The 25,772-nt window shown below is 40.5% G+C and overlaps 1 protein-coding gene across 1 annotated transcript in view; it reads right to left on the reverse strand.

Annotated features, from left to right (window-relative positions):
• The window catches only part of LOC122760597 (ephrin type-A receptor 6-like), a 143,155-nt gene that overhangs the window by 5,440 nt on the left and 111,943 nt on the right, over positions 1 to 25,772 (reverse strand). Inside the window, exons 6-14 of the mRNA XM_044015716.1 lie at positions 20,333 to 20,457; positions 19,731 to 19,893; positions 16,676 to 16,784; positions 8,826 to 8,896; positions 6,697 to 6,822; positions 6,078 to 6,263; positions 925 to 986; positions 355 to 564; positions 87 to 236 (exon numbers count right to left, since the gene is read on the reverse strand). Coding sequence (XP_043871651.1) covers positions 87 to 236; positions 355 to 564; positions 925 to 986; positions 6,078 to 6,263; positions 6,697 to 6,822; positions 8,826 to 8,896; positions 16,676 to 16,784; positions 19,731 to 19,893; positions 20,333 to 20,457 — 1,202 coding nt within the window. The remainder of the gene's footprint in view (positions 1 to 86; positions 237 to 354; positions 565 to 924; positions 987 to 6,077; positions 6,264 to 6,696; positions 6,823 to 8,825; positions 8,897 to 16,675; positions 16,785 to 19,730; positions 19,894 to 20,332; positions 20,458 to 25,772) is intronic.

Here is a 25,772-nt window from a genome sequence, read left to right on the forward strand (position 1 = left end):
TATTAAATCTGAAATATGTGCATGTGCAAGCTTACATGAAGTTAACACAGATTATCTGCTCACAATCGATATCGTTCAATACTCACGTCCTGATTGGACATCTCCCAATATGGACGTTCCCCGTACGACATCACTTCCCACATGACAATGCCATAACTCCATGCGTCACTGGCCGAGGAGAACTTCCTGTATGAGATGGCCTCGGGTGCCGTCCATCGGATTGGAATTTTACCCCCCTGTTCAAAGACAAACAATATTTAAAATAAAGACACAAATGGGCGGTAAATAGTGGACTCATCAAAAGCCTTAACACACATTAAGACATGACCACGTTTTTTGAATAACCAGGCGTACCGTTGTGGTGTAAGCAGCCTCCGGGTCGTCTTCCAGCACTCGGGACAAGCCGAAGTCTGACACTTTGCACACCAGGTTGCTGTTGACCAGGATGTTCCGCGCTGCCAGGTCTCGGTGAACGTAGCCAATGTCTGACAAGTACTTCATACCCGAGGCGATGCCACGCAGCATTCCAACCAGCTGGATGACAGTGAAGTGGCCGTCGTGTTGCTGACCCCGGGAGAGGATGATACAGAGGTAAGAAAATGAGCGGACGGAGAATGGGTCATTGCAAAAAAAAAGACAACAAAACAACCCAGATACTGTGGATACAGTAGAGTTTGTAAAAACAGGTTTTTTTCCATCATCACCTGAGCAACTAAGCTCAAAGTTGTGAAGTGACAGAGTGATCTTGCTATGTGCCTGCGAGGCTGTTAAATGAACTGCTACACAACATGATGTAGTGCAGTTTCCACAGAGCAAGGCAAAGGCATCGCTGTGCTATGCTTTTGTCTTTGTGTATCAGTGGTTTACACAAACCACCGCCAAGCCAGAAACACACTTGAGCTCTTTGATCATTTCCGGACTCACCCTCAGAAATGAGTCCAGCGATCCGTTTTCGACGTACTCCACCACAATCATCACAGGTCTGCCTGTAAACACACACACACACACACACGCACACACAGAGAAATCACAATTGTGTGTCTCCTTATCGCTGGAGAACAGTCCACAGTGAAAAAAGAACACGCAGGAAACTAAAACAGAACGGGAGCACAAGACTTAAACCAATGCTTATGAAGTGTGTTTGAGATCTGAGATCAGTGCACTATTTTAGACCAAACTCTATCTGCGTCTCCAAAAGATTCCCTGTTAACAAAGGCTGTAACACTAAAGGGTTGTTGCTCTCTCTGTGTGCGTGTGGAGAGACTGATGCTTTCAAAAACATCATGTGATCCACATATCAGGACATGATCTACTTGTCGTATTATTTATTGAAGTAAATATCAAAGGCCGGTGTGGTTGTTTTTTAGATCAAGGACACCACCTGAGGCAGAGTTTCATGGGAATATTTAGTCATTTGACCTCAATGCTGTGTGTGTGTGTGTGTGTGTGTGTGTGTACGTACGCGTAATACTTACTTAGTGGTGGGATCTACTTTAAAGCCACTGATGATAGTGTAATATGTTCATTATTACAAGAGTGGATGATTCAGTAATGTCTCTCACAATAAGTGCAGTTTCATGTTTATCAGAGCGGGGAAATCGTACATATATACATATACATATACACATACTGTACATATACATATACACATACTGTACATATACATATACACATACTGTACGTATACATATACACGTACTGTACGCATACATTTACATTTTTTGCATTACTGTATACACATTCAGTTTATAATTTCATACATTTATATTCCAAGTTTATACCGTAGCAAAGAGTATTAGGGCCACATATAAAAAGAAAAAGAAAACAGAATCAATTCTGAGATTAAAGTCAGAATTCCATGAAAAACGTCAGAATTCCATGAAAAATTCAGAATTCCGAGATTAAAGAAAGTCAGAATTCTGAGAAAAGTCTGAATTGCGAGATTAAAGAAAATCAGAATTCTGAGATTAAAGAAAGTAACACCTTTTTCTCAGAATTCATGCTGTTTAATTTTTCTTTCTTTCATTCAATTTTTTCTTACACTCTTCCGTAATGCTGTCTATGTTTGTTTATATATATATATATATATATATATATCATTTTGCAATTTTTTGCTATTCTTTTACTCTTGTCTATCTTTTAGCACAAAATGGTCTTACTTTCTATGCTGCTGTAACAATTTCCCAGTGTGGAATCAATAAAGTCCGCCTGTCCGTCCATTCATCCATCTATACATATACTGTACATAAAAACAGCAAGTCTTAAGAGGAAAGAAAGCAGGAGAAAGTGTGTTTAATATTGCTGCCAGTGGAAGACATTAAGAAGCAGTGAAATAAAATAGAGTGAGCTGTGGAAACACTGTGACTGTGGATTGATCCATCAACTACTTTCTCTTTCCATGTTGAACTGCTCAGTGTGTGACCTGTTGTGCATTCATCTTTGACACAAAGCATTGATTACAAGCAGATGTAAAACTGTTTTACAGCTGCGACGCAGTGTTCCAGGGCTTATGCGCTGGTGAGCAGTAAACTGTTGTGAACAGCTGCAAAGATAAATAAAAGAGTTGCTGCAGTGGAGTAAGACCGTGGTATCACTTTAAATTCCAGCTCCTTTTTTTTAACCACTCAAATGGGAACGTGTCAAATCAATAAAAGGTGTAGTGCCGCAATATCAGTACAAATGCGTGTAATGTAAAAGAGTGTTCATCTGAATGGATGCAGAATCTGTCCTTGTTTCTCATTACGAGACCACTTGCAATGGGTCTTTATGGAGTTAAAGCATTCGATTACAATTTCACGGGCTTGTGCAACTCCATAAAAATATAGACCGAGCAACATTGCTGCCCTTGCTCTACAGATACAGTTACAGGCAAACGCAGCTCGTGCCACATCACAACAAACCGAAACGACATCTGTCATTGTTTGACAGCCTTGTAGATGTTTATAACAGACAGACAATGATAAGCACAGTGACAGTGGCTGCTTAAGTGGCGTATTTAAAGGAATACTTCACCGATTTGCATTTACCTTTGTATTACTGGAATAGGGGTAGCATTTTTTAAAAATGGTGCTTCCCAACCTCAGAGTCAAGAAATATCTTCATTCTTTTCTTTGTTGCGTACCCACCAGTGACATTTGATCCGCGGCTTGAAACTGCAACGCTAACTCCGCACTTTTTTTAGACCCACTCATTCCCAGAATGTAAACAGTGTCCGCCATCTTTGCTAACAGTTACGCTAACAGGACCAAGTGTCACTGGTGGGCACGTAGCAAAGAAAAGAATGAATATATTTCAAATTGAGGTTGGAAAGCACAATTTATCAAAAATACTACGCCTATTCTAGGAATACAAAGCTAAATGCATATATCCGTGAAGTATTCCTTTAATGTGTATCTGTGTTTATGTCTGTGCAAGATGGAGTGGTGCCGGGGTGGGGGGCGTCCAGACGACAAGAAAGAAGGAAAGAAACCAACAACAACAAACTGCTCAGACCTTATTGGTTTAGCCTCATTAAAACACAACATACTGTGTTTAAAAGCTTTAGATCAAGCAGATACAGTATAGTATCTCACCTTTGTGTTGCTTTTCTAAGCACAGTTTCCTAACAAAGTGTTTACTTTTCCTCATAATCAACACCCGAGGCACCAAAGGTTACTAATAACACGGAGGAAAATGCACAAATGGGAATTCTCTGTTTCAAGTAGTTTCTGTCATTTGTAAAGGAGGGCGACAGTAAGGACGGCCTTGCAAATACAAAATTTCAGCATACGCACGATAAGAAACACTATTTTCTGAAGCTTACTTGTGAGGATACCTACACACAACATCAGCACAAGCTTAAAATCAACAGAGTAAAACGTGAATATTAAGGGTTTCACTTATTTAACCCTGAGTGTTTATAGGTCACACGCATTTTTTCGTCTTCTTATATGTTATGACTCATTTTATCTTGCATATTTTAAAATCAAACAAAAAAACGAGTAGCGATAATTGTGCAGGAGCCACAAATTAGATTACATTTTTCTTTTATTTTTGTTCATAAAAAACAACCAAACAGTACTTTTTGCTCAGGTGTGTTTATATAGAAACAACTCTTAATAAAAAAAAACATATTAATACTTCACTAACTAACATAGTAATGGGGAAAAAAGCAGCCTAAACGCTCTGTGTTCTCAGGGTTAAGACCGAACACGTCAATGCTATTTTTAAACCATCAAACTTCTTAGCGTTATATCCTTAAATGTACAGATGCCGTCTCTGCACACAAGCCCAGCAGGGATAGACGGGGAATTATTTGATCAAGCTTGGCTTTCCTGTGCTAATTAGCAAGGCCCGGAAAAACAATATGCAGTGCAGCGCCTGAACAATAACAAACACACCTGTTTACCACAGTCTAATGTGTCACCTGTTTTTTTTGGTGCAGGTATGGCAGTCAGTCACAGCACAATACTTCCCATAATTAGTCTCTGAAGAAACAACAACAGATGGGGAGGAATGGAAGACGGAGGCAGTGAGAGAAAGACAAACTGACAGGTATACTGTGAATTTATGCATACCTATATGGTATGTCCCACTGACAAGCTGAGGTGGCTGCTGCTTGTGTGATTCAGACTATATAGTGTATGCATGTGTGTGTGAGTGTGTGTGTGTGTGTGTGTACACTATGGGATAGACCTCCTGTCTCATAAACACAGACGAGTTCAAACCTGGTAATCCCAGTTTTCTCGTATTGGACGACCCACATTCAACCGTTTTACAACGTTTTCCTTCTTTGAGATGTGAAATGTTTAAAAAGGCGACACTGTTCCATATTCAAATGTTGGTATTTTAGGATGTTAATTATAAAAAGATGACACAATTAGGACAGCAGTTGAGTAGAGTGCGACCATGTCGTGCTAAAAACCAAGATAATAAACATAATACTGATAATTGCTTGAATTGGTTCAGCCAGAGAGTCTTTTAGTCGTCTTTAGTTGCTATAGAGATGGAAAATGATCAATCTATTAGTGGCGAAACATCAACAATCTGGAGATTTGATAATCATAATAATGGTATTATCAGCCTTTTAAAAAAAACTCTTATCCGTTGAATCCGCGTCAGTGGGGTCAGAGCTGAGCGGTGTCCCCTAAATGCACGAGGGGGACAGTTTGAAAGTCTCCACGAGACACATTTATATTCACAGTGATATCTTCGTTTATATGCCCCCTGTAAAATCAACCATATGTTGCACCAGGTGAGCCCCGTAAAACAGAGCTCATTAACAACTTCATATACACACACACGCGCAAAAACACTGTGTTAACTATACGCTCACAAATTCTTTTGTTTCACAGTAACAAAAAGAACTGTATCTTTTTTTATGGACTACAATATATTAATATATTATAAGTTTAAAAATGTATAAGTATATAGGTATATATAATAAATATTTTACCATTCAAACAACCCAAAGGATTAATTTTCTTTTTAATAGTAGTATTATATAGTATATACTAAAATTCTAGTATTTCAATAGAAAAATAATACTAAAAATAATAAAAATGTGTATATAACACAACATTGAATTGTTTAGCACCGACTCACTTCAGGTATCGGTAGCAACAGGGACATATGAGTTTATTTCAACCTACTCCTTTTTGTTTTTTTCACCCACAGTTGTTTATCTTTATATCTTTGTTAAACTTTTTAATTCATGTTCAAAATTCATTCATCTGAAAAAAACAAAGCACAGTTAATGTGGCAACTGGTCAAAACATCACCCATTATAATCTGAACTTCCCGCTGTGAAACCTCCAGGTTTGTGATTTGGTCGGCCACCAGGCACCTACTGGACGGCACCAGCTGTCAATCACACTGGTGTCCACTCATATGTGCTGGACATTATCTATTCTAGTCTATTTTCCTGCAAAAAGGAACATAATACAAAACGGACATCCTCCTCCTCAGGAAAATGTTTATCGAGGTTATAAATCAAGTGGAAAGTAGGATCAAATGACTTATTTTTGAAAAACAACGGACTTTACAGGCTCCACAAATGACCATGTGGCACATATATACAAAATCAAATCTCCTCTTACTTTTGGTGACAACGCCCTCCAACCGGATGATGTTGGGGTGGTCAAACTGGCCCATGATTGACGCCTCACGCAGGAAGTCCCGCCTCTGTCGCTCCACATAGCCTCCTTTAAGTGTCTTTATCGCCACGGAGATCTCCTTCTTTCCAGGTGTTCTCAGGCGACCACTGCACACCTCGCCAAACTCACCTACAGTACACACACATACACAGAAACACACACAGGCAACTCAACACCATCATCATCATGTGCCACCTGGGGGCAGTGTTGCAATTCTCATCAAAACCCCAGCATTACGTGCCTGATTCGACATAGCATAATAAGATTCTTTCCCTCTCTTCTAAAAAAAGCCCAGAATCTATTCTTACACCTTCTTTTGTTCTTTAAGCCATTATAGCTTTAATATTCCTGCAGTCAGCGCAGAGAAAATGACAGTGAGACACTGGGAAATGGGAAAAAAAGGGCACCCTCTTTAGTCTGTATAATGGGGCAGAGGGAGATCACAGCAAACATAGGCCTGTAATGAAATCAGATAATCTCTTTTGGCACATTTAAAGTTATTGTTAAAATGATCCTTTGATCAGCATGAATGAGTGGGAAACAAATGTGTGTGTGTGTTTACCAGCTCCGATCACCCTCTCGATGCGGATCCTGCATGGGTCGATCTCCTTGGTGAACTCGTGGACAGCCTGTGTGGGGTCCTCGTATGTGTCAGGGTCTACATAGGTCTTTATTCCTGGGATGGGGACTGTGGATATAGAAAGAGAACAGGACAGAGACAGAGAGTGTGACTGCGGTGTTTTATATGCGTCTAGGCATGTAAGGCGGGGGGGTTTCACACTCATGATAGTTCAGGGGTCACATACAGCGAAATTTGATATCAAGTGGACCGGACTAGTAAAATAATAGTAAAATAATAACCACATTTTGTGAGAAAAACAAGTGCAATGTCAAGAATTTTATGCTTAATTTACCATTTACAAATGTGCATTATAACTTACAGATCACAGTGGATTTGTATGATTCTGAGACTGAAAATGACAGTACTTCACACAAATTCATCCTGAGGGCCAGGTTGGGCCCTCTGGTGGGCCGTACGTTTGACGCCCCCGGCGTAAGGGAAATGTAGCTGACCTCAGATGACTATATAATTCACACTCTAATAACTTATTATTTAAGATGAAATGCATTTTAGTTTAGAAATAAAAACAAACGTGAGGCTATACGGTAGCTTCTGTTAGTCTCGATTCACACTCAACCTTTCAACATTCACACTCTGCTGCCTTCTTCGCTGGCTAAAAATATAAGGTAGGAACCGGGAATCAAACAATGAACCAGTTACCAAAGTAAGTCAACTGCACAGGACACAGCACACACACACACACACACACACACACCGATGCCTCTGTGTTGTGAGTGTGCAGAAAAGTCAGTTCCCACAAGATCAATGTCTACTTTATCCTTAAATAATTAATCATGCAAACACCAAGAATGCCTACACTGCACGGTCCATTCAACTTAGATTTTGCATTCTGCCAAAAGACTTTTTTTTTCCTTCTATTTTTGCATTCATCATTAACAGTGATGTCACAGGACATGGAATAACAAACACAAGACATGTTGACAAAATGTCTCAAGAGACGTAGAGACTCCACTGAAATTGATCATGAGAAATCAGACGGGTCACCCTGTCTGCTGAAAGAGCAGACACGCGAACACCTGTAACGTGTTTTTCTGTCCTTCGTTTCAGTATCAGAGCGCCTGATTGTTTGATTCTAGCTCCTTATCAAGGCAGGACATCCACCTGTGCTGAAGTGTCCTTGAGCAAGTCAATGGAAGGGGTGGTAACAAAGATTTTTTTTTCTTTTGTGACCAATACCTTTTCCCAAAAAAGAGTGTTGAACACAACACTCAGTGCTCCTGTGCCCAAAGGTGTGGATTGCAGTGAGCCGTGCGGCAGCTTGTTAGCTACTTTAAAATCTAATTTATTATGTGATCTAACCTTAGCCTCTTTGTGTCTGACTGCAGTCTAAAAGCAGTTTTCCTCTTAAAAAAAATCTTCCTCACTGTTTGCCCTCAAACTCATCATTTCTTTTTACTTTCTCCTTTTGTAATTTTTATTCCGGTCTTCATATTTTTGTCCTCATTGTACTCAGTTCAGTGCCACCATTTAGACACTTTATCTGATTTGACACTGAAAGAAATGTCACGTCACAGTGGGAAAAGCACAGGTGCAAACTAGAGAAAACAAACCTCTGCCAAGGCCAGTCTCTCACAGCGTCAATACAAAACGTCCTGAATCCTTATCTGCATCCAGATCACCAACAAAATGTAATCATCTCTTCACTGAGTTATTACCTACATCCCGAGAAAATTTGATCGAAATCAGTCCTTTACTCTCTGAGTTATGCTGCTCAAAGGCAGACGGATAGATCAATAAACATGACCAAAAACACATCCTTCTTTGATGGAGGTAATAGTAAAATTAATGACGGCTGAGCTCCATTTCATTTCTTCATTTTCAGGCTGCCTACTGGCTCGCTGTCACACTGTCCTAAATAATTGAACCAAAAGAGCCATCATTAATGTTATCAGACAACGCTGTGTTTTTTTTTCCCATACTGAAATTGAAAACATCTAACGTGGAGAGAAAAAAAAAAAAAACAGGGAAAAAGATTTTGATTTGTCTGATATCTACAGGCACCGGGCAAACGCTGAGTTAAAACAGGAGAGAGGAGACTAATGACTTACCAAGTCCATTCTGATAATCGGTCCTTCTTTTCTCCTCTGAGGTAATCTTGGCCTTAAAGTACCACTGGCACCTGAAAAACAAACAGTTTGAATGAAACTGAGAGGCGATTGTGAAAAAAATATCTATACACCATTATAGCGGAGGTGGAAACCACTATTTTGATAACATTTGACTTGAGTACAAGTAAAAGCAAAATGTACTCAAGTTAATGTAAAATGTAAAAAAGTAGCTTGTTTAAAATTTCCTCAGAGACTTTTTTAACAAGGTTGGGGTTCTTCACAAAAATCTTTACAAATTAAAGTGCTGACAAAATAAAATATGTAAACACATAATGTGTCAGTCAAAATGGGTCAAAGGTCACAAATGTCACTCACTCAGGGCCATTAACGCCAATTCACCTGTCCTCATCATTCACCTGTCCTCGTCATTCACCTGTCATCATCGTTCACTTGTCATCATCGTTCACTGCCAAAGTTTCTAGTACATGATTTTTATTTGTTTATTTATTTTTTAATTCAGGCCAACATTTTTTTACTCAGTAGTGAAGAACAATACTTCCAAAAACCCCCACAATCATTACTTTCCACCTCTGCTATATAGGGAGAGAGGACATGTTGACCTCACATTCTGTCACCACTTAAAATAGCTGGTGAGGGTTAGAATTGGCTTTAGGTTAGGATTAGAGTAAGGTTAGGGTTAGGCATTTAGTTGTGATGGTTAAAGTTAAGGTAAGGCGCTTGGGAATGCGCTATATCAATGACCATCCTCACTACACAACCATGTGTGAGCATGTGTGAGACATTGCGATAAAATATTCATTATGTAAAACTTGCAGCACATACAAACACTTTGTTTCTATTTTTATACTTAAGCACCAATTTGCAGATTACATGTGTTATTTCACAACCTTACACTGAGCAAGTAGAACAAGAATGATGTGATGTAGGGTTATACCTCAAAGGCCACAGTTTTAGATTCATAGGAACGTTTTTTTACCATTCACAGTGACAGAACCAGACAATATTACAGTATAAAATGACAGAAACGTATGATTTGTAGAAAACAATTCAGAGAGGGTAACAATCAAATGGTGACTTCAGGATAAAATAATGAAGATGGAGTTCATGTGATTGGGCAACACAGGGAAATAGTGCAAGTGCAAACAAATTAGAAATCAATCCATCCGTCGACCTCAGAGTTGATGAGGAGTCACAGTCGAGGCTGGACAGTTCATCAGCCTTTTACAGAGTTACAGAGGTTACAGTTTCCTGTTAACCTAACTTTAATCATACAGTGGGAGAAACCAGCGAGAGCCATCGAACCATTTGGCTGCTACAGATTTGAAAATGCTTGCCAAAATGAATGAAAAGAACAGACACTCACACTGCCAGTGCGGGTTTGTGTGAGCGTTTATCTGGCCTCAGTGACATATCTGGCCCAATGACTGCTGAAACGCCGCTGCCAAAAAAAAAAAAAAGTCTGAAAGCCGAATGATGAGATGGCAACATCTGCAAAAAAATCTGTTGAGTGTTTATAATATCATGAATTTACAACCCTTAGTTTTCAATGCACTAACTAACTTAGCCTTCAATGCATAAACCGACAAATAAACACAAACAAAGCTAAACTTGCTCATTAAGTCAAACATCTGGTCTAATGTTCAATTAATGACCGTTTGTCATCCCAATATAGTTCTCCATTACCTCAATGTTTGGTAATGGCTCAACTCAAACTCACGGTGCACTGTTAACAAATGACCGGAAAATGCTCATATTTTGTGTATTTGGTGACTTACTAGTTTCCCGGGGGGGAAAGAAGCCGAAGAAGCGCACTGAGATGGAAAATAATGAAGAAGGTGCTCCGAGTGCTCGGGCACAGGAGGAAATCAGTGATGAATTTCAAAACTTAATTAATGGCCGTGTGCTTACTCCCACGTCTCCCTTGTGGATCCCCCTAATACATTCTCCCATATTTCATTATTTATTAAATAAAAGTCACACAGCCACTGTTTCACACAGTCCAGCAGTGCCATACGTTTGCTCAAATTCAGTCTGTTCATGAGCCTCAACTGGTCCAAACCGCTTTCTCTCATCGTCACCACAACCTCCTCCGTTAATCACATCCCGCCTGTCCTTCAGCAGCTTCACTGTCTCCAGGGTAGAAGTCATCCATAACTACATCTACTCTCTGGATGTTGCTCATCCACACTCACAGGCCTTCCTCCTTCCATCCGCCTCACTGTCCCACCTGATCTCCAAATTGCTAAACCAAATCTAAACTCTCATATTCACACAAATCCAGTAGAATTCTCCTCTGAAACTTGCTTTATCAGTGCAATGTTGCCGTTTGCTTTCATCGTTCTCGATATAAAATGACTCACTTCCTGTGTGCGCCTTGGGAATCTCAGTGGGCAACACAAGATCTAAATGTGATGAGACAAATTTCCGCTTGAGAGAGCTGCGGGGAGCTGATAGACTTCATCAGCGTTGTGTGAATATCACACTTTTAAAACGGCGACAGGAATAAAGACAAATATTTTGTCATGAGCTCATTGCTCCTCTAGCGCTTTAACCCTCCACATGATCGCGAGGAGCGCTGGTGCCAATCCAAGCTGACATAGGGTGAAAGGCGGGGTACACCCGGGACAGGTTAAAGACAAATATCAAGATAATCTCAGCAGATAATTTGCACTTTATATAGTATATATTTATATGACTGTATTTGCACGTTAACGTAGTTAGTAGCATGCTCCTAGGAACATGAAAAGGACATGTCATTTTTCCTCTTGTGTATCCTTTCTGTAAAGGTGTTGGTGTTATGGATGGATAAAGCTGGCATTTATCCAAACATGAGACTGACATGTTAAACCGCCAACACATTTACGTGATGAAAAGCACGTCTGAAGGGGACTTTGAAGGAGCGGCTGCGAGCAGAAGAGCAGAAACGGGGCCTTGACCCAAACCCCCAACAGTGTCAGCGCAGAGACAGAAACAGAGATATCACATCGTCAGACTGTCACTTCAGAGCAAAATCCTCTCCTCACTGTCACTGCTACAGGAAAGTGTGCCCTGAGCCTCCAAACACCCCCTGTGGTCTGAATGAGAGATAGTGTCTCCCTCTTGGACAGCTGGTGGAGCTGAGGAACTGAGGAGTCTTTTTTTATTATTGTAAAATATCTAATGTTAATGCCGTATGATTAATAAATCTCCCTTTTGCTTCATGCACCTCCCAAACTACTTCCCCTACATCCTCGCTCCCAATCCCGTGATATAATAAGAAAAGAAACAAATAAATGAATATACTTGTTAATAATTAGAGAGTAAATTGAAAGTGACTATGGGCTTCCAACGGGAAATAACTGCATCCACGGATGTGGCACAATTTACACAAATTAAACTGCATTACATTAGAGTAAAACTACGCTGCACCTTTTTCATGGAGCCTTTGATGGTGCACTCCTCACATTAAATACCTATAACTGTGACAAAGTGCTTGAATAAAAGGCAAATCGCTTCCAAACAAACACATAACTAACAAAATATTTTCCATCCGCTGCAGCTGCACAGCGTTGTTGGAACTTGTGTCTGTACATCACCGGCGGCACAGCACAAGGAGTCACTTCAGGGAATATACACAGTTTTCTTCGCCACTCCGGTGAAGGACAGTGTATTATGGAATAAATAAATAAGGCACTTCACTTTTCCCTCGGTGTGCACTCACACTGCACCGCCACTAAACTCCTACTACCACAGTGAGCCGTGACGCTGCTGCAAGTGGGCCGCGAAAAGGTCATTCAACATAAATAGTTGTGTTTTGAATTTTCAGTTTTGTAATGAAGTTTTAAATTGCTGTAAAAATCTGTATGAAAGATTTAACGAAATACAAAGCCATGGCATTTAAATGATGTGCTGTTTTTCTTTTATCTGACCTAGTGTAGCAGTTGAGATTCAGTATATATCACAATATTGTGATATTTTATGTGTGAATATCCAGTGTCAACCGGTCATCTGCACTGGATCTTTGTGTCCCATTGTTCACCTGAAAACAGCAATATACATGTGAATTGTTGATCAGAGTCGTGATTTAAGGTTTGCGTGTGGACCTCAGAGGATTTTAAGAGATTTCAAAGTGGGCCCCAATGCGCGATGACCGGTGGCTGGTGTGTAGATTTATTGTTTCACTGGGTCTAAGTGGCTTTTGCTGGTCACTTAAAGCCTCTGTGCACCTGCAGTCAAATGTTTCAAATATTCCTTTGTCCCCTCTGTCCATTTACATCCTCAGCACACCATGTGCAGTTGCCATGTTTTTATTACATATGTATCTGATGGTTTACTGTTGTATTTTGTGTCAACATGAGTGAACAAATTCCCACCGAGACAATAAGGTAAATTCTACATCATTAAATAAATCTTAAATAAAATAAATCTTGTTGGAGTTCTCTACGACGATTATGGAGGTGTACAATGGATGAGACTCAGGAAGTCAGGATCTGTCTAAAAGTAACATCTCTGCAAGAACACATGGTCATTTCATCCCTTTGATACATTAAATAATCTGCTCATGTTACATTCTTTCGCGATCCCTGCATTTGATCATCATCCAAATGACTTTTGAAGCGCTTTAAAGGTGAGCGCTGTCACCGTTAACCGCCGGGATCCACAGAAAACCAGCATTTTCCTGCTTAAATGGTGGGATAACTGCCACCTGATGAGTGCAGAATGTCAACACCGGCACTTACGGAAAATGCGTTTGTAAATATTGTACGATTGTGTGAGGACTGATCATATGATCATATGCGAGCCTGCCGTCTTTTTGAAGACTTAACATAATCCGGCTTGCCAGATTAAAGCAGGTGTCAGAGGGCTGTGAGCCACAGGTTGCCAGATTGCGATTCGGCTGTGTACGTGAAGGCTGTGGGATCGTGGACAATGACAGACAGAGCAGATAACATGGCGAGTAACACTAACAGAGAGGACAAGAAGGGGATTTGGAAAGCTACTGTTGACCTCTGCTGATGGGGTCAAGCTGTTCATTAAAGAAACGGTGGCATGCACCTTTATCAGTCTTTTCCAGTCCTGCCCTCTGATCCCCTTTATCCACCTATCCTTCTGTCTCACTGGCTTTCATGATGAAAAGAGGCTGCACACACAGACACAGTTATCGCACACAAAGACCTTGGCTGCTTTCACTGCTCTCTGAGCTTTTTAGCATTGTTTCCGACACATACACACACATACACACACATGCATATTCACAAGCTCCTTTCACACCCGCACAGCCTTGCCCAGAGTGTTAATCAAAGCATCAGTGTAATTCAAACTGCTCCTCTCCTGCCCTAACATCCCTCGCCGTCACCTCACCACGGCACATCGCGCTGCCGCAGACGCTTCGCAAGAAAGAAGGGATGAGAGGAGAGATGAAGAAAAAAGACGACAAAAAGAATAGAGAAAAGTTGCCGAGTGTCTGACAGGTTAGTCAAGGTAAACACAAAGTAGAACAAGTTTGCTCTTGTAAAAGATCTCACTTTTCAAAAAACTGCAAAGAGATGTAATTTTCTAAGGCTTTTTGGCTGCTGGGTGATAGAATACTGAATTTCTTTAAGCTCTTTTATCTTGGGAGTTTTTTAATAAATAAATTAGGAGCACAGAATAATAGAAATACTACATATATATATATAATATATATATAAAAAATACTACTTTTTTTTTGGACTACCTTGCTGAGAGATTGTTCACGGTTCTTACTCTGTGACGAGATGTTGATGTAAGATGTATTTTATATATAGACCAAATAATACTGAAAAAGGATTTGCATAAACTACCATGGATTCTGTCAGTCCTTTATACATTTGTATTCATTTAAATGTAATTCACTTATGGCCAATTTCATTGTTAATCCACGATGTTTGCTCACACCGGAAACACTCGGAGGTTAGTAGATGGTCTACTGTACTGTGGCGGGAAAACTAAGGGTTAACATGTGTTAGCATATTATGCTAACAGATCAGATGCTTTCAGTAATGTAGGGATGATATGACACACTAGTGTATAGGGTGTTTATATGTATATATAAGATGTGGCTTCATTGTCCTCCTGTGTACGTGGTGATAAAAAGCATGAGAACTGAAGAAGCCTCTTGGATGAAATGTGAAAGATGAAATGGCTTTAAGAAATCTGAACCTGTGCTATTCTATGTTTAATGCTCTGTATAATGCTCTCTTAGGATCTGAGCTGTCTTCAATAAAATCCTTCAACTTAAACTCATCACTGACTGCAGAGGTTCCATCATTGGCCATCTCACCCGTCTGCACCATCGACTGTTTTTAGTGGCGTCTTGTGTTAAAGAGCAAAAATGTAATTCAGTCTCTTGTGAAGTTGTGTTAGTTCCACCGAGAAAATAATGAAAAGCCCAGAAATGTGAAGCTTGAGCTTCAGATGAAAGGCCCACGTGTGTTCCTGTGCAAAAACCATTGTCTTTTAATGAATGAAGTTTATCTTTTCTATTTACTTTTTTATTTTCTTGTTTTTGCTTTTGTATTCATTTCATTTTAAAAATGCTAATGTGTTCTCACTGATTTATTTCAAGGGTTTTTAATTATTGTGTTAAAACACCTTGAATCCCTTCTTCTACCGTCTTTTGAACTGGACTTTGATGTCACCTTAATGTGCTGTTTTTTTATTTTTTTATTTCAACTTCAATGTCTTTGTTAATAATTGTTTCATGTCTGAATGGCGCGTTAAATAAATGTACTTTGCCCTTTATTAGAAGACCTTTGATGGCAAAAGTAATTATGACAGTCCGTGTTGCTAACCAAAATGATTCACTTTATCCGTGACCTTTCTGAAACCTTCACCAAAATGTCATTATTGCAACATGACAACAAAGATCCCCTGATGTTAAGGAGGTACTTCATTCAAATCTTACAATATACTGTAAGTTGGAGGAGTTATTGGAAGGAACATGGTGCTGGTGCACTAATGAAACAAAGGTGACGCAGTTTTAACAGTTTCTGTGTGTCACAAGAAACTGAAATGTCTCTCATCTTAAACCATGTAGCCAGCATCCCAGTCTCTTTTATCATACCAGTGGACCTTGTTCACATAACACAATGCATTTAGAAGAATTGCAGTGACTCTCGGGGACATTTAGACCCTTCAGAGGAGACCAGAGAAGACATTTTGACATGTCACAGTAGAAAATAATGAAATTAATCACAAGGACAGAGCCTCGTGTCTTTCCCACTGTGACAAGTCAAAATGTCTGCTGTGAGAAAGGCCTATTAAGGCCCCGCACACATCCACATACTGTGGGTGTGTGAGTCATTGTGGCTGATTGGACCTGTCCTCTGGTTAGTGGTGGCTAAGACAGAAATGACCTGAAGTGAGCCCTCACACTGATCAAATATATTCATGAATGTGCTTCAGGAGGAAAAAGCAGAGATTTACTGTACAACAAAAAGACAGTATTTAGTCATGACTAAATAAATGTCCGTGATCCTTCTCTGTAATCTCAAAGAAGCACGTCGCACACTGCAGGACATGATTTAGAGTATCTTTGCAAAAAATTGGGAGGAACTGCTTCTATCAAATCTTCATATTACCAGATAATCTGAGCAGAACATCGATACTGACTAAAGTCCCAGAGTTATTGAGCCGAGCTTACGATTCGCAAAGTTCCTCACACTGCAAAATTGTCCGGCTATCATGTGCAACAAACCCCAAGATAGTGAGCGAAAGCTATGTCAATCAAAAACCTCAAGTTTCACCACCATTAGTCGTTGGCTTTTTACCAGGTTTCGGTCGTACATCGGTCCACACATAAATCGAACCATACTAATGAAATTCCTTACCTTCCAGTGATGAGGAGGAAGAGGGTGAGAATGACGAGGAGGGTAAAGCCGCCAACTGCCGCTGTGACGATGACCAACACCTGGCCTTGATCGGAAGCCATATCTGACGCTGAAGGTGGACGCGGTGGCGAGCGGTTGATTTAGAATGACAGAAGGAAGATGTGGGAAAAACAAAACGGCGCAGAAGACCAAAGGCCAGAGAGGAAAATATGGAATTGGAAAGTGTGAGAATTTAAATGTAAAGGTGCGAGTCGGGATGATGAAAACAGCAGAGGGAAGAAAGGAGGGAAATGAGATCGGAGGCATGAGGGAGAAGAAAAAGACAATTTTAATTCAGCAACATCTTAAATAATCCCCTCCATTCATGCATCGTACATAGACTATACGCGCTCTCTTTATAGGCAGATATAGTTTGCTAAGATGTCTGATCAGCTCTTTGTCATGCAAAAATCCCCCGTCAGCTTTCACACCGAAATGATTCATATGCCTTGCGTCTGTTTAATTAATATTATTCATTCATGAAATTGTGATTTAGTCCATGATCATTTGGTTAAATTGGTTCCATTTGATATTAATGGTTTTTCCCTCTCTGTGTCTTGTCACAAGGCTAACGAATCCCAGATAATTGAAAGATGATTGCTATTACCAAATGTATTTCTAGAATATTCTGTGCTAAATGAATACGAATAGAAGATCAGGTTGCGTAGCCACCGGCCTAGTGAGTAGAGTTATACTGTACATTAAGTGTGTGAGTGTAAAGTCAAGAGTATATGGGCACGGACACGGTGTGTGTGTGTGTGTGTGTGTGTGTGCGGCTGAAAGTAATTACAGATCACTCAGAGTGAGGGAGAGTGAAAGTGGCGGTGGCCAGATTACACGCGACATTTTCTCCCAGCCATCAGCTTCACACACTCACACATCACTAACTAAGCACATGTGTCTGGTGCTACTGTAAAGTATGTGTGTGTGTGTGTACAGTGAGATGGTGAAAGAGGAGAGGATGACGAAGGAAAAGTGAGGAATGACAGGAGAGTTGAAGACAAACTAGAAGCCAGTGGTTTGGTTTCTGAACAAATTCAACTCAAGTTATAACTATACTTTAAAAAAAGAATACTCCCATCGCGAATACCGGGAGTTAATTCACTGAGACGATCAATGGGTGGCGCAAAAGTCCGCGTCACCACAGAATATTAGACTTTTCACTCAGGTGTTTTTATGTGCCAATCGAAAATGTGCATTAAAAACAGAGACGGAGAGCGAGAGAGAGAGAGAGAGGGAGGGAGACGTAAACAGATGGGTGGCAAAATTAATTCATGAGTCTGAGTCTGACAGGTGGACAGACTGACAGAGAGTGACAGGGTCCAAAACTCGCTTCCTCTTTCAGATAAAAGGCCAGGCAGTACAAAGGCTTGGACAAACACTGTTGGATCCACAGATAAAGCAAAGCTCTGCAGCTTTGGAAAGGAGAGGGCTACTGTGAAGCCAAATCACCCCTCTACAATACCTGACCTGACATAAAAGGGCAGCTGGACCTTTGTATTTTATGAGTCGACTTGCAATAAAGCTACTAGTCTCTCTCTCTCTCTCTCTCTCTCACACACACACACGGAAAACATTGATTCGTTATATATTGAGCGCTGAGGCTGTATTGTGGCGCGTAGGCGATCCCGTCCTGTCCTTTCATGGGTTTATTGTACGCTATATGAAATTTGTGCTTACAAATCACTCTCGAGATCAAATATCAACAAACAACATTGCCTTCGCAGGTGCATTTTTATCACCTGTTCGTGTCAATAATGTGGTCATATACAGGTGGTGTAGCTTTAGCACCTCATTTCACCCTCGGTCGAAAGCGCTCCGTCTCAGCCTGCCTCCCCGAAAAAAAAAGCCCCGTCTGCTGGGATTGATCGGCAGGACCTCGCGTCTGTAATTGCTTAACCACTTAGAGCGCGTTCTGTGTTATCCAGAGGCATCCGATCAGCGATAAATAAAGCCGTATCTGTGGCAAATGGCGTCATCGCTTCTGCCGTACCATGTCCAGACAAACTGTCCAGGAGGCAGGTATTATGTTACGTGGTGTCGCCGGCCAGGACAGGCTTTTCAGGAGCAATGTTTTCTGTTAGAGAGAAGTGACTTTCAAACTTTGTCATCAAATATTAACTTGCACACAAATGCTAGGACTCATAATAGTGTGCCAGTTGATGTCAAATAGATGTGTCTCTTTACTTATAACAAAAACTTAGAATAATTTAAGTTGAAAGTACATATATTGTAGACAATTTGCTCATGTGAATGTATTTAACACGTGCCTAAATATTGCGATCAAAAAGTCATTATGGATATTCGTTTAAGAACACGCTTACAAGTAACCGTTTTACTGGAGTCACTTGCTTTAACACATAGAAATGTTTCTTTAAGGGAGAGAAAATATATAAAGCAAGCATAGAAATAAAGTACTTTTAGCAAAATGTACAAATGAGACCTAAGTGAAGTAAGATTACACTGGTAACAGTGTACTATGCTATTTCCACATTTAACTTGGCGCATGAGCAAACATAAAACTGTGTAATTTTAAAAATGAATAATGTGAATTTTGTATTTGTAGTTTAATTTCTGAAAACTTCTCACTGCTTTAGTAAAATCAAATCAAATTAAAAAAGCGATGCAACAGACTGTGGACTATGGGATGGAAAATGACACCTAGTCACGTGTGTGACGCCGAAGACGGTACATGGCATCTTTCCTAGATACTTGCTCGAGTCACGAAGTCAAAAAATCTACTTTTCGTGTGTTGGTTTGTGGGCTAATATCCAGGTTTATCATTTCCTGTCGTGGCTTTAATGCAAACTGCCTTGGTGCCGCTCCAGGCTAAGTGAACTTCATCTGACCCTGTGCTGCTATTTTCGGCAGGCATCTCCTCTCTTTTCAGCTGCAACTTTACTTACCGAGCAAACCCACGGAATAAAAGAGTACACATGCATATTAATGGAGGACGTTTCTCTTGTGTTGTTGAAGAAACTATAAATACAAGTTCTGTAGATGATACAGTACTCACAGTCCCCCGTGGTTTCGTATTCATATTTGGGCGAGTAGGAGCTGTATCCGGCTGGCGTGCGCGTACGCACACTGAAGATGTACCAAGTGGCTGGTTTTAAACCTGAGATGATCACACTGGGCACCTTGGTGCGTGTCGATGAGTAGCTCAACTGTTCACGTTCCTGGGGAGGGATGGAAGAGAAAAAGTTATTATTTGGCCTTCTTTAAATGAGCAACTTACAGTGTTCCTCATTATATCTTTGTTGTACCTAACCAAACTGAGGCAAAGGACCGATACGCAGTCCTCCCTGAGGTCCTCCTCTCCTCCAAACCAAAGATATACCTTAACCCTGAGATTCACTGACATTAACATCTCTGATAACGCTGATAAAATATCTGACAACTGATCCAACTGTTTTATAAATAAGGACGTAATACAGTACATAAAGTGTCTTTACGTTTTTGTTTCCACCCCCATGAATTATTTTTGGACTCTCAAAATTCGCTGCTTCAAATAGTCTTTGAGCTGCGATGATGACTTCATCAGACAGAGATGGGTCTATACCTTAGTATTGCTCTCATTTAAGATAAGACAGGGACACAACCCTGGCGTCACTTCACCTTCTCATAATATTTGATCTCATAGTCCAGGATGGACAGCATGCTTTGTTCAGGTTGTTGCCAGGAGAGAGCGATGCTGTTGAGAGAGGCCCAGTCCTTCTTCAGAGCCCCTACAACCGATGGACCTGGTTTAAACACACACACACACACACACACACACACACACACACACACACACACACAAAAAAACACAATTATCTTAATGAGATAAAGATTTTGATGTTGCGTTGACACAATAAAGAGTTTAACCCGCTTTTGAAACAGCTTTTAGCTTGTGTTTTTCTATGCAGTGGCAGACATTTGTTCATTCTGGGCATGTCTTCTAGTTGAATCCATGCTGATGTTACTATTCAGGTGCCATTTAGCCCGAGTGAAGCCTCGCAGCACAACTTGAAAGTAGACTTTAATCTGTGGAGAAGCAGCTGACCCCAGCAGCTAGCTGCATGTGAATGTGAACTAAATAGTGAGGGGTTTTATTTATTTATTTTTTTCTCATGGTACAACCAGTGGCAGACACACAGACACACTGTAGAAGAACACCTGACCACCTTGTCAGCAATAATTATCCCATGCTCACACTCAATCACTGTGAAAAAAGCATTCACACCATTCCCCCACAAGACCATCTGATTTTAATTGAAAATAAGTTGTGGGAGCTATCTTTTCTTGGATGCATTAGATTTGCTCTGTGAATTTCTGCCGGGTAAATAATTGCGCTGGGTTCTCAGGAGAGGTCAGCAGATGTAACTGCCACGAGAGTCATTATTATATATTATATCATCTAATGTTACAGCGCTGAGCCATTATGTGGCTGTAAAAAAATGTAGGCTTGCTTTTCTCGTGTGCATTCAATTTGACACAATGGCACCGGCTACTGACGGGAGGTTTTTCCCCATGCTTTCTGTGGCGCTGTGTCTGGAGGTTTCTTACCTGGACCGAGTCCATGCAATATGGTGCGGGGAGATTTGTGTGCAGGGAAAATGACGGGTGGTGGAAGGTGTGGGGGTTAGAGGTCGCGCTATTGTACAGGGTTTGAGCATTTTAGCGAGGTAGCGCGAGACCTCCTGCTAAAAATCTAATAGAATAAGAAGGAAGTGAACGTCTCTGTTCCCTCCTTCTCAGGCACTTCAACTCTTTTTATCATTGCGCATGTTGTTAAGCGTCAAATGATCCACATCCCCAAATTTCACTCTTCACTTGGAGCGGTGTGAAACGAGTGGTACACGTGGCAGCAGGTACACGGTGTTGGTGCCGCTTCACACCTAAAAAGAACATGTTCCAAGTTCATGTTCATGGATGAAGTTTCAAAATTTTGAACTTCAAAGTTCCAAAAAGAACTACTTCACATTCATTGGTTTTTATTCTTTCTTTGTTTTTAAGTAAATAAGGTTTTCAATAAAACCTCTTTACAATTTGCATTAATTTCAATAGTATTATATAATATTAGTAGTATTTTATCTACATGCTGTAATGTAGAGCTGCAACTAATGATTATTTTCATAATCGATTAACCTGTTGATTAGTCTCTTGGTCCATAAAATATCAGAAAAACTTATAAAATTATGATGATGATGATCTCAAATGACAATTTGACAAATTCTTATTGTTAAATCAAACAGATTCATCGATTCTCAAAATAGTTATTGATTAATTTAGTAATCGATGAATTGTTTCAGCTCTACTGTAATGTACTACACTCTAAAAAGCAGAGATGCAGGCCTGTGAATGCAAAAACAACACATTTTTACACAAATTCTGAGACGACACTTTCCAAACATGTTGCCCGCGATTAACGTGACGCACTCGTGGTGACGACAAGTGCCTCGATCCTGCAGTCAATCAAGCAGGTGAGCGGTGAAATAGGGCTGAAAGGCTGCGGTTTACAGTCACTTTTTTTACATGCATATTATTACATGCATTTCAATGCTTGGCTTCACCTTAATAACCGACACATAATAACCATTTAAAATGTGGTAGGTTGGCTAAAATGCGAGTGAACAGAGAAGAATGCAATATCATGCGTGAGTGAAAACTGCTAATAATTTAAGTATTAACATAATCGGTGGGCTCAAAGGGCACGATGTGTGTGTGTGTGTGTGTGTGTGTACGCACACGTGTGTAGTAGGGTTTATGTAGGTGCGTGCGTGTGTGTGTTTGTTGGTGACTTTAAAAACGGGGTGTGAAGCAGCTGGAGTAGAAAATAAAGCCCTGCCTTTACACAAAACAATAATACAATGCCAGTGACATTGTATTATTAATAAATAATGTCATATACAGCCATTCAACTCAGAGTGTGTTTGTTTTCTCTGCTCCTTCTGTCCAGTGTGTTAGAGAACATTCATCTCTGGGGATTTTATCTGATCTAACTCTGTCTAATGAGCCACTCTGTCCACGCTAAGCGGTTGCAGGCTTTTCTACGCTGCTTGTGGTAGTTTGGTAAAACAGCGGCAGCAGAGAGTGCAGTGTGTGGCCAGAGTCTTGCCGATGAAGGCATCGAACTAAGACCCAGCAAGGCGGTCGGCGTCTGCTGTTAGCATACGGGCTCCAAACAGGGAACAATGAGCAAAGCCTCAGCACAATCTCCCCCTGACTCACGGATTCAAATCAGCCTCCCACCGCAAAAAATATAAGACACAGTGCTTTCCCAGAGCAAATGAAAAACACATTTGTTGTAATTATGCCATTGTAAAGATAAAAAACATACACACTGCATATTCTTTTAACTGGAGTCCTGACTGAGACATGACAAATACCCAGTTGGACTCTTTTAACTGGATTTTTTCACCCAATAATACTTTCAGATAAGTCACATTTTAATCACATTGTCTTCCACCACCTCTGATTGTGAATGTATAATCCAGGTTGTCTGGACCCTAATCATCATGATAGTCACCCATAAATCCACTGAGGACTCATTTTGCACATGTTGTTTGTTCTATCGGAAAAATATAGATCACAATATTTCCACAAAAATTGCCCGAGACAATACGGTCAATTTTGTCAGCCTCTGTGTTTATCTGCAAAGGTTGAAGTAAAGAAAAAAAAAGAAAAAAAACAACCCAAAACACATCACTGTCTCCAGGCACTGACAACATACTTTTGAGGACACAGTAAAGGCATCTTCAATGATTCTCTATGTGGGTTATTAGAGCTGCAGCACAAAATCTGCCAGAGGAACCAACTTGGTTTCTGTGAAATGCAGGAGCATTGGAAAGCCATTAGAAACACCAGTCAATTATAAAACCCAATGGATGGATTTTCCAGTCAAGCGTGGTTAAGCTCAACATAAACTAATTGGGAGTCTTTAAATGAGCTTGACCTGCATATGATTTTAATTAGCTTTCCTGCCCTAAAGGCTTCCATTAACTGTTTAAAAAAGTCAATAGACCCAGTATTGATGCTGCGCGAGAGTTTAAACGATGTCCTAACGCTCCACCAATTCGCCACTGATAGAGAGATAGAACGAGCAAGAAACACACACACACACACACATAAAATACAGAAGGTGCTCTTGTTTACAACTTTCACATTGATATATCTGTCTCTCTGCCGGGTGTCTGCTTGTGTTTGTCTTGAAGCCGGCGGAAATTGGTCGAAACAGCATTCAGCTTCAGGAGAAAAATGGGATCAAATGTGTTTGCGTTGGCGAGCAGACGTACGCTTGTGCGCGTCAGCTTTAAAAAAACAAAAACCAAAAAGAAACGTACATATATTCCAGCGGCTTGCATTCACCGCCTGCCGTTGTCAAGTACGTGACGTGCTTCAGAGGCACTTCGTCGCCGCTTCAGGGAGGTACGGGAACGAATGAATGGATTGAACTCGTCTCCAGTGTTACCGCTGGGACCTCGAACAATCTGGTAAAGTGAAGTCACATTGATAGAGTCCATAACGTCTGTGTGTGTGTGTGTGTGTGTGTGAACGTGTGCGTGAACGTGGCTTTGTGTGAGCTCCTTCCACGACCCGTGAGACAGAAACAAAGTGACACTGGGTCAGCTTGGGGAACTATCAACATTCGCCTTTATTAATGCTGGAGCGCATTCCTGTTGCACAGTGGGTCATCTGCTCTGCACCATGAACTCGGCATAAACACTGACGCCACAGGGACCTGACAATGGCACACAAAAAAAAACAAAAAACAGCGAGGTCTAAGTGTAATAACGGAGAGTTGATGTGAAATCTGAATCAAATAAATGATCCTTTTCGACTCAGTTAAGCACAGTATAATAGAAGCTGCACCTTAATTAGCACCGACCTCTATGTCATCCACCTGGGAGAAACTCTGCACCCCAGCAGTCCCTGCCTTGTTTGTTAGATTGCAATGTAAAAAGGAGATCAAATAAAAAATAAAAAATGAATAAATAAAGCACATCTTCTTCTTTTGGCTTCTCCCTTCATCCCTAACTGTCTTCATATCCTCCTTCACAGCATCCATGATCCTTCTCTATGGTCTTCCTCTTTTCCTGTGACAGTTATGCACTTCATTGTATTTTTTTTTTTAACTCTTCTCAACGCCTCAAATTTGTGTTTTTACCAACAAGTTAAGGCAGAATATTTTGGAACTATGGAGGCAGCAGAGGTCTAGTGTTCTCCTTACTGTCATGTAATTCTACCAGATGTCCAAATTAGCCCACTCTCACCCAAATGTTGGCCTATTTGACAAAAACTGCGTCCAACAATTTCCATCCAATCGACATTTGCTCGGTCTCCAGTGAAATGTTTCACCAAATTTTCAAATAGCTAGGAAAAGAAAAGAAGTTTTTTTTTTCTTAATGCAACGATGCACCTAAAAAGGTTTGAGAGAAAACCACCCATTGTTAGTGTGTTGTAGTTTAAGAACATAATGAATGTGTTGTTAAAAAGTTGTGCTCTTCTGGTGGTCGATATGAAGTCATACTAGAACATGCAAGCAACAAAGTTTAGCAATTATTTCTGTTCTATTTTTTTTTTTTTACAATGTACTTGATACTCTGCTCATGCCGTTTCTGACAGCAGACCTCATCACACCAGACAGCTGTCATCGGCTTCTCACTCAGACTTCTGTCTGCGCTGAAAAACCCGAGTTTTACACTGAACAATCTACTGGAAGATGTTTCAGATTCAGCGTCATCCCGTCTGTCTGTGCATCGCGTCCCATGATCTCATTCACACCCGTATCCAACACCGTGTGAGCGTCATGCAGATGTGGTTAAACACAGATAAACTCCCAACACTGGGCGATGTGAAGACTTTTATGCACTCTTGCTCTGCTGAGCTTTTAGATCCATTTATGAGTGCCTTTCATTTTTGGAGGGACTTTATGGAACTCTTGGGAGCTTCTTATTATCCTCCCTGCTGGCCATTGCACCTGTGCATCAGGGCATAGTATCTGTTTCTGAATCCATTCCACCATGTACCCATGGTAGCTCCACTATAATCTCCATATAAAGTGCTGCAATTTGTT

The sequence above is a fragment of the Solea senegalensis genome, linkage group LG2 (assembly GCF_019176455.1).
Source record: "Solea senegalensis isolate Sse05_10M linkage group LG2, IFAPA_SoseM_1, whole genome shotgun sequence".
Classification (NCBI taxonomy): domain Eukaryota; kingdom Metazoa; phylum Chordata; class Actinopteri; order Pleuronectiformes; family Soleidae; genus Solea; species Solea senegalensis.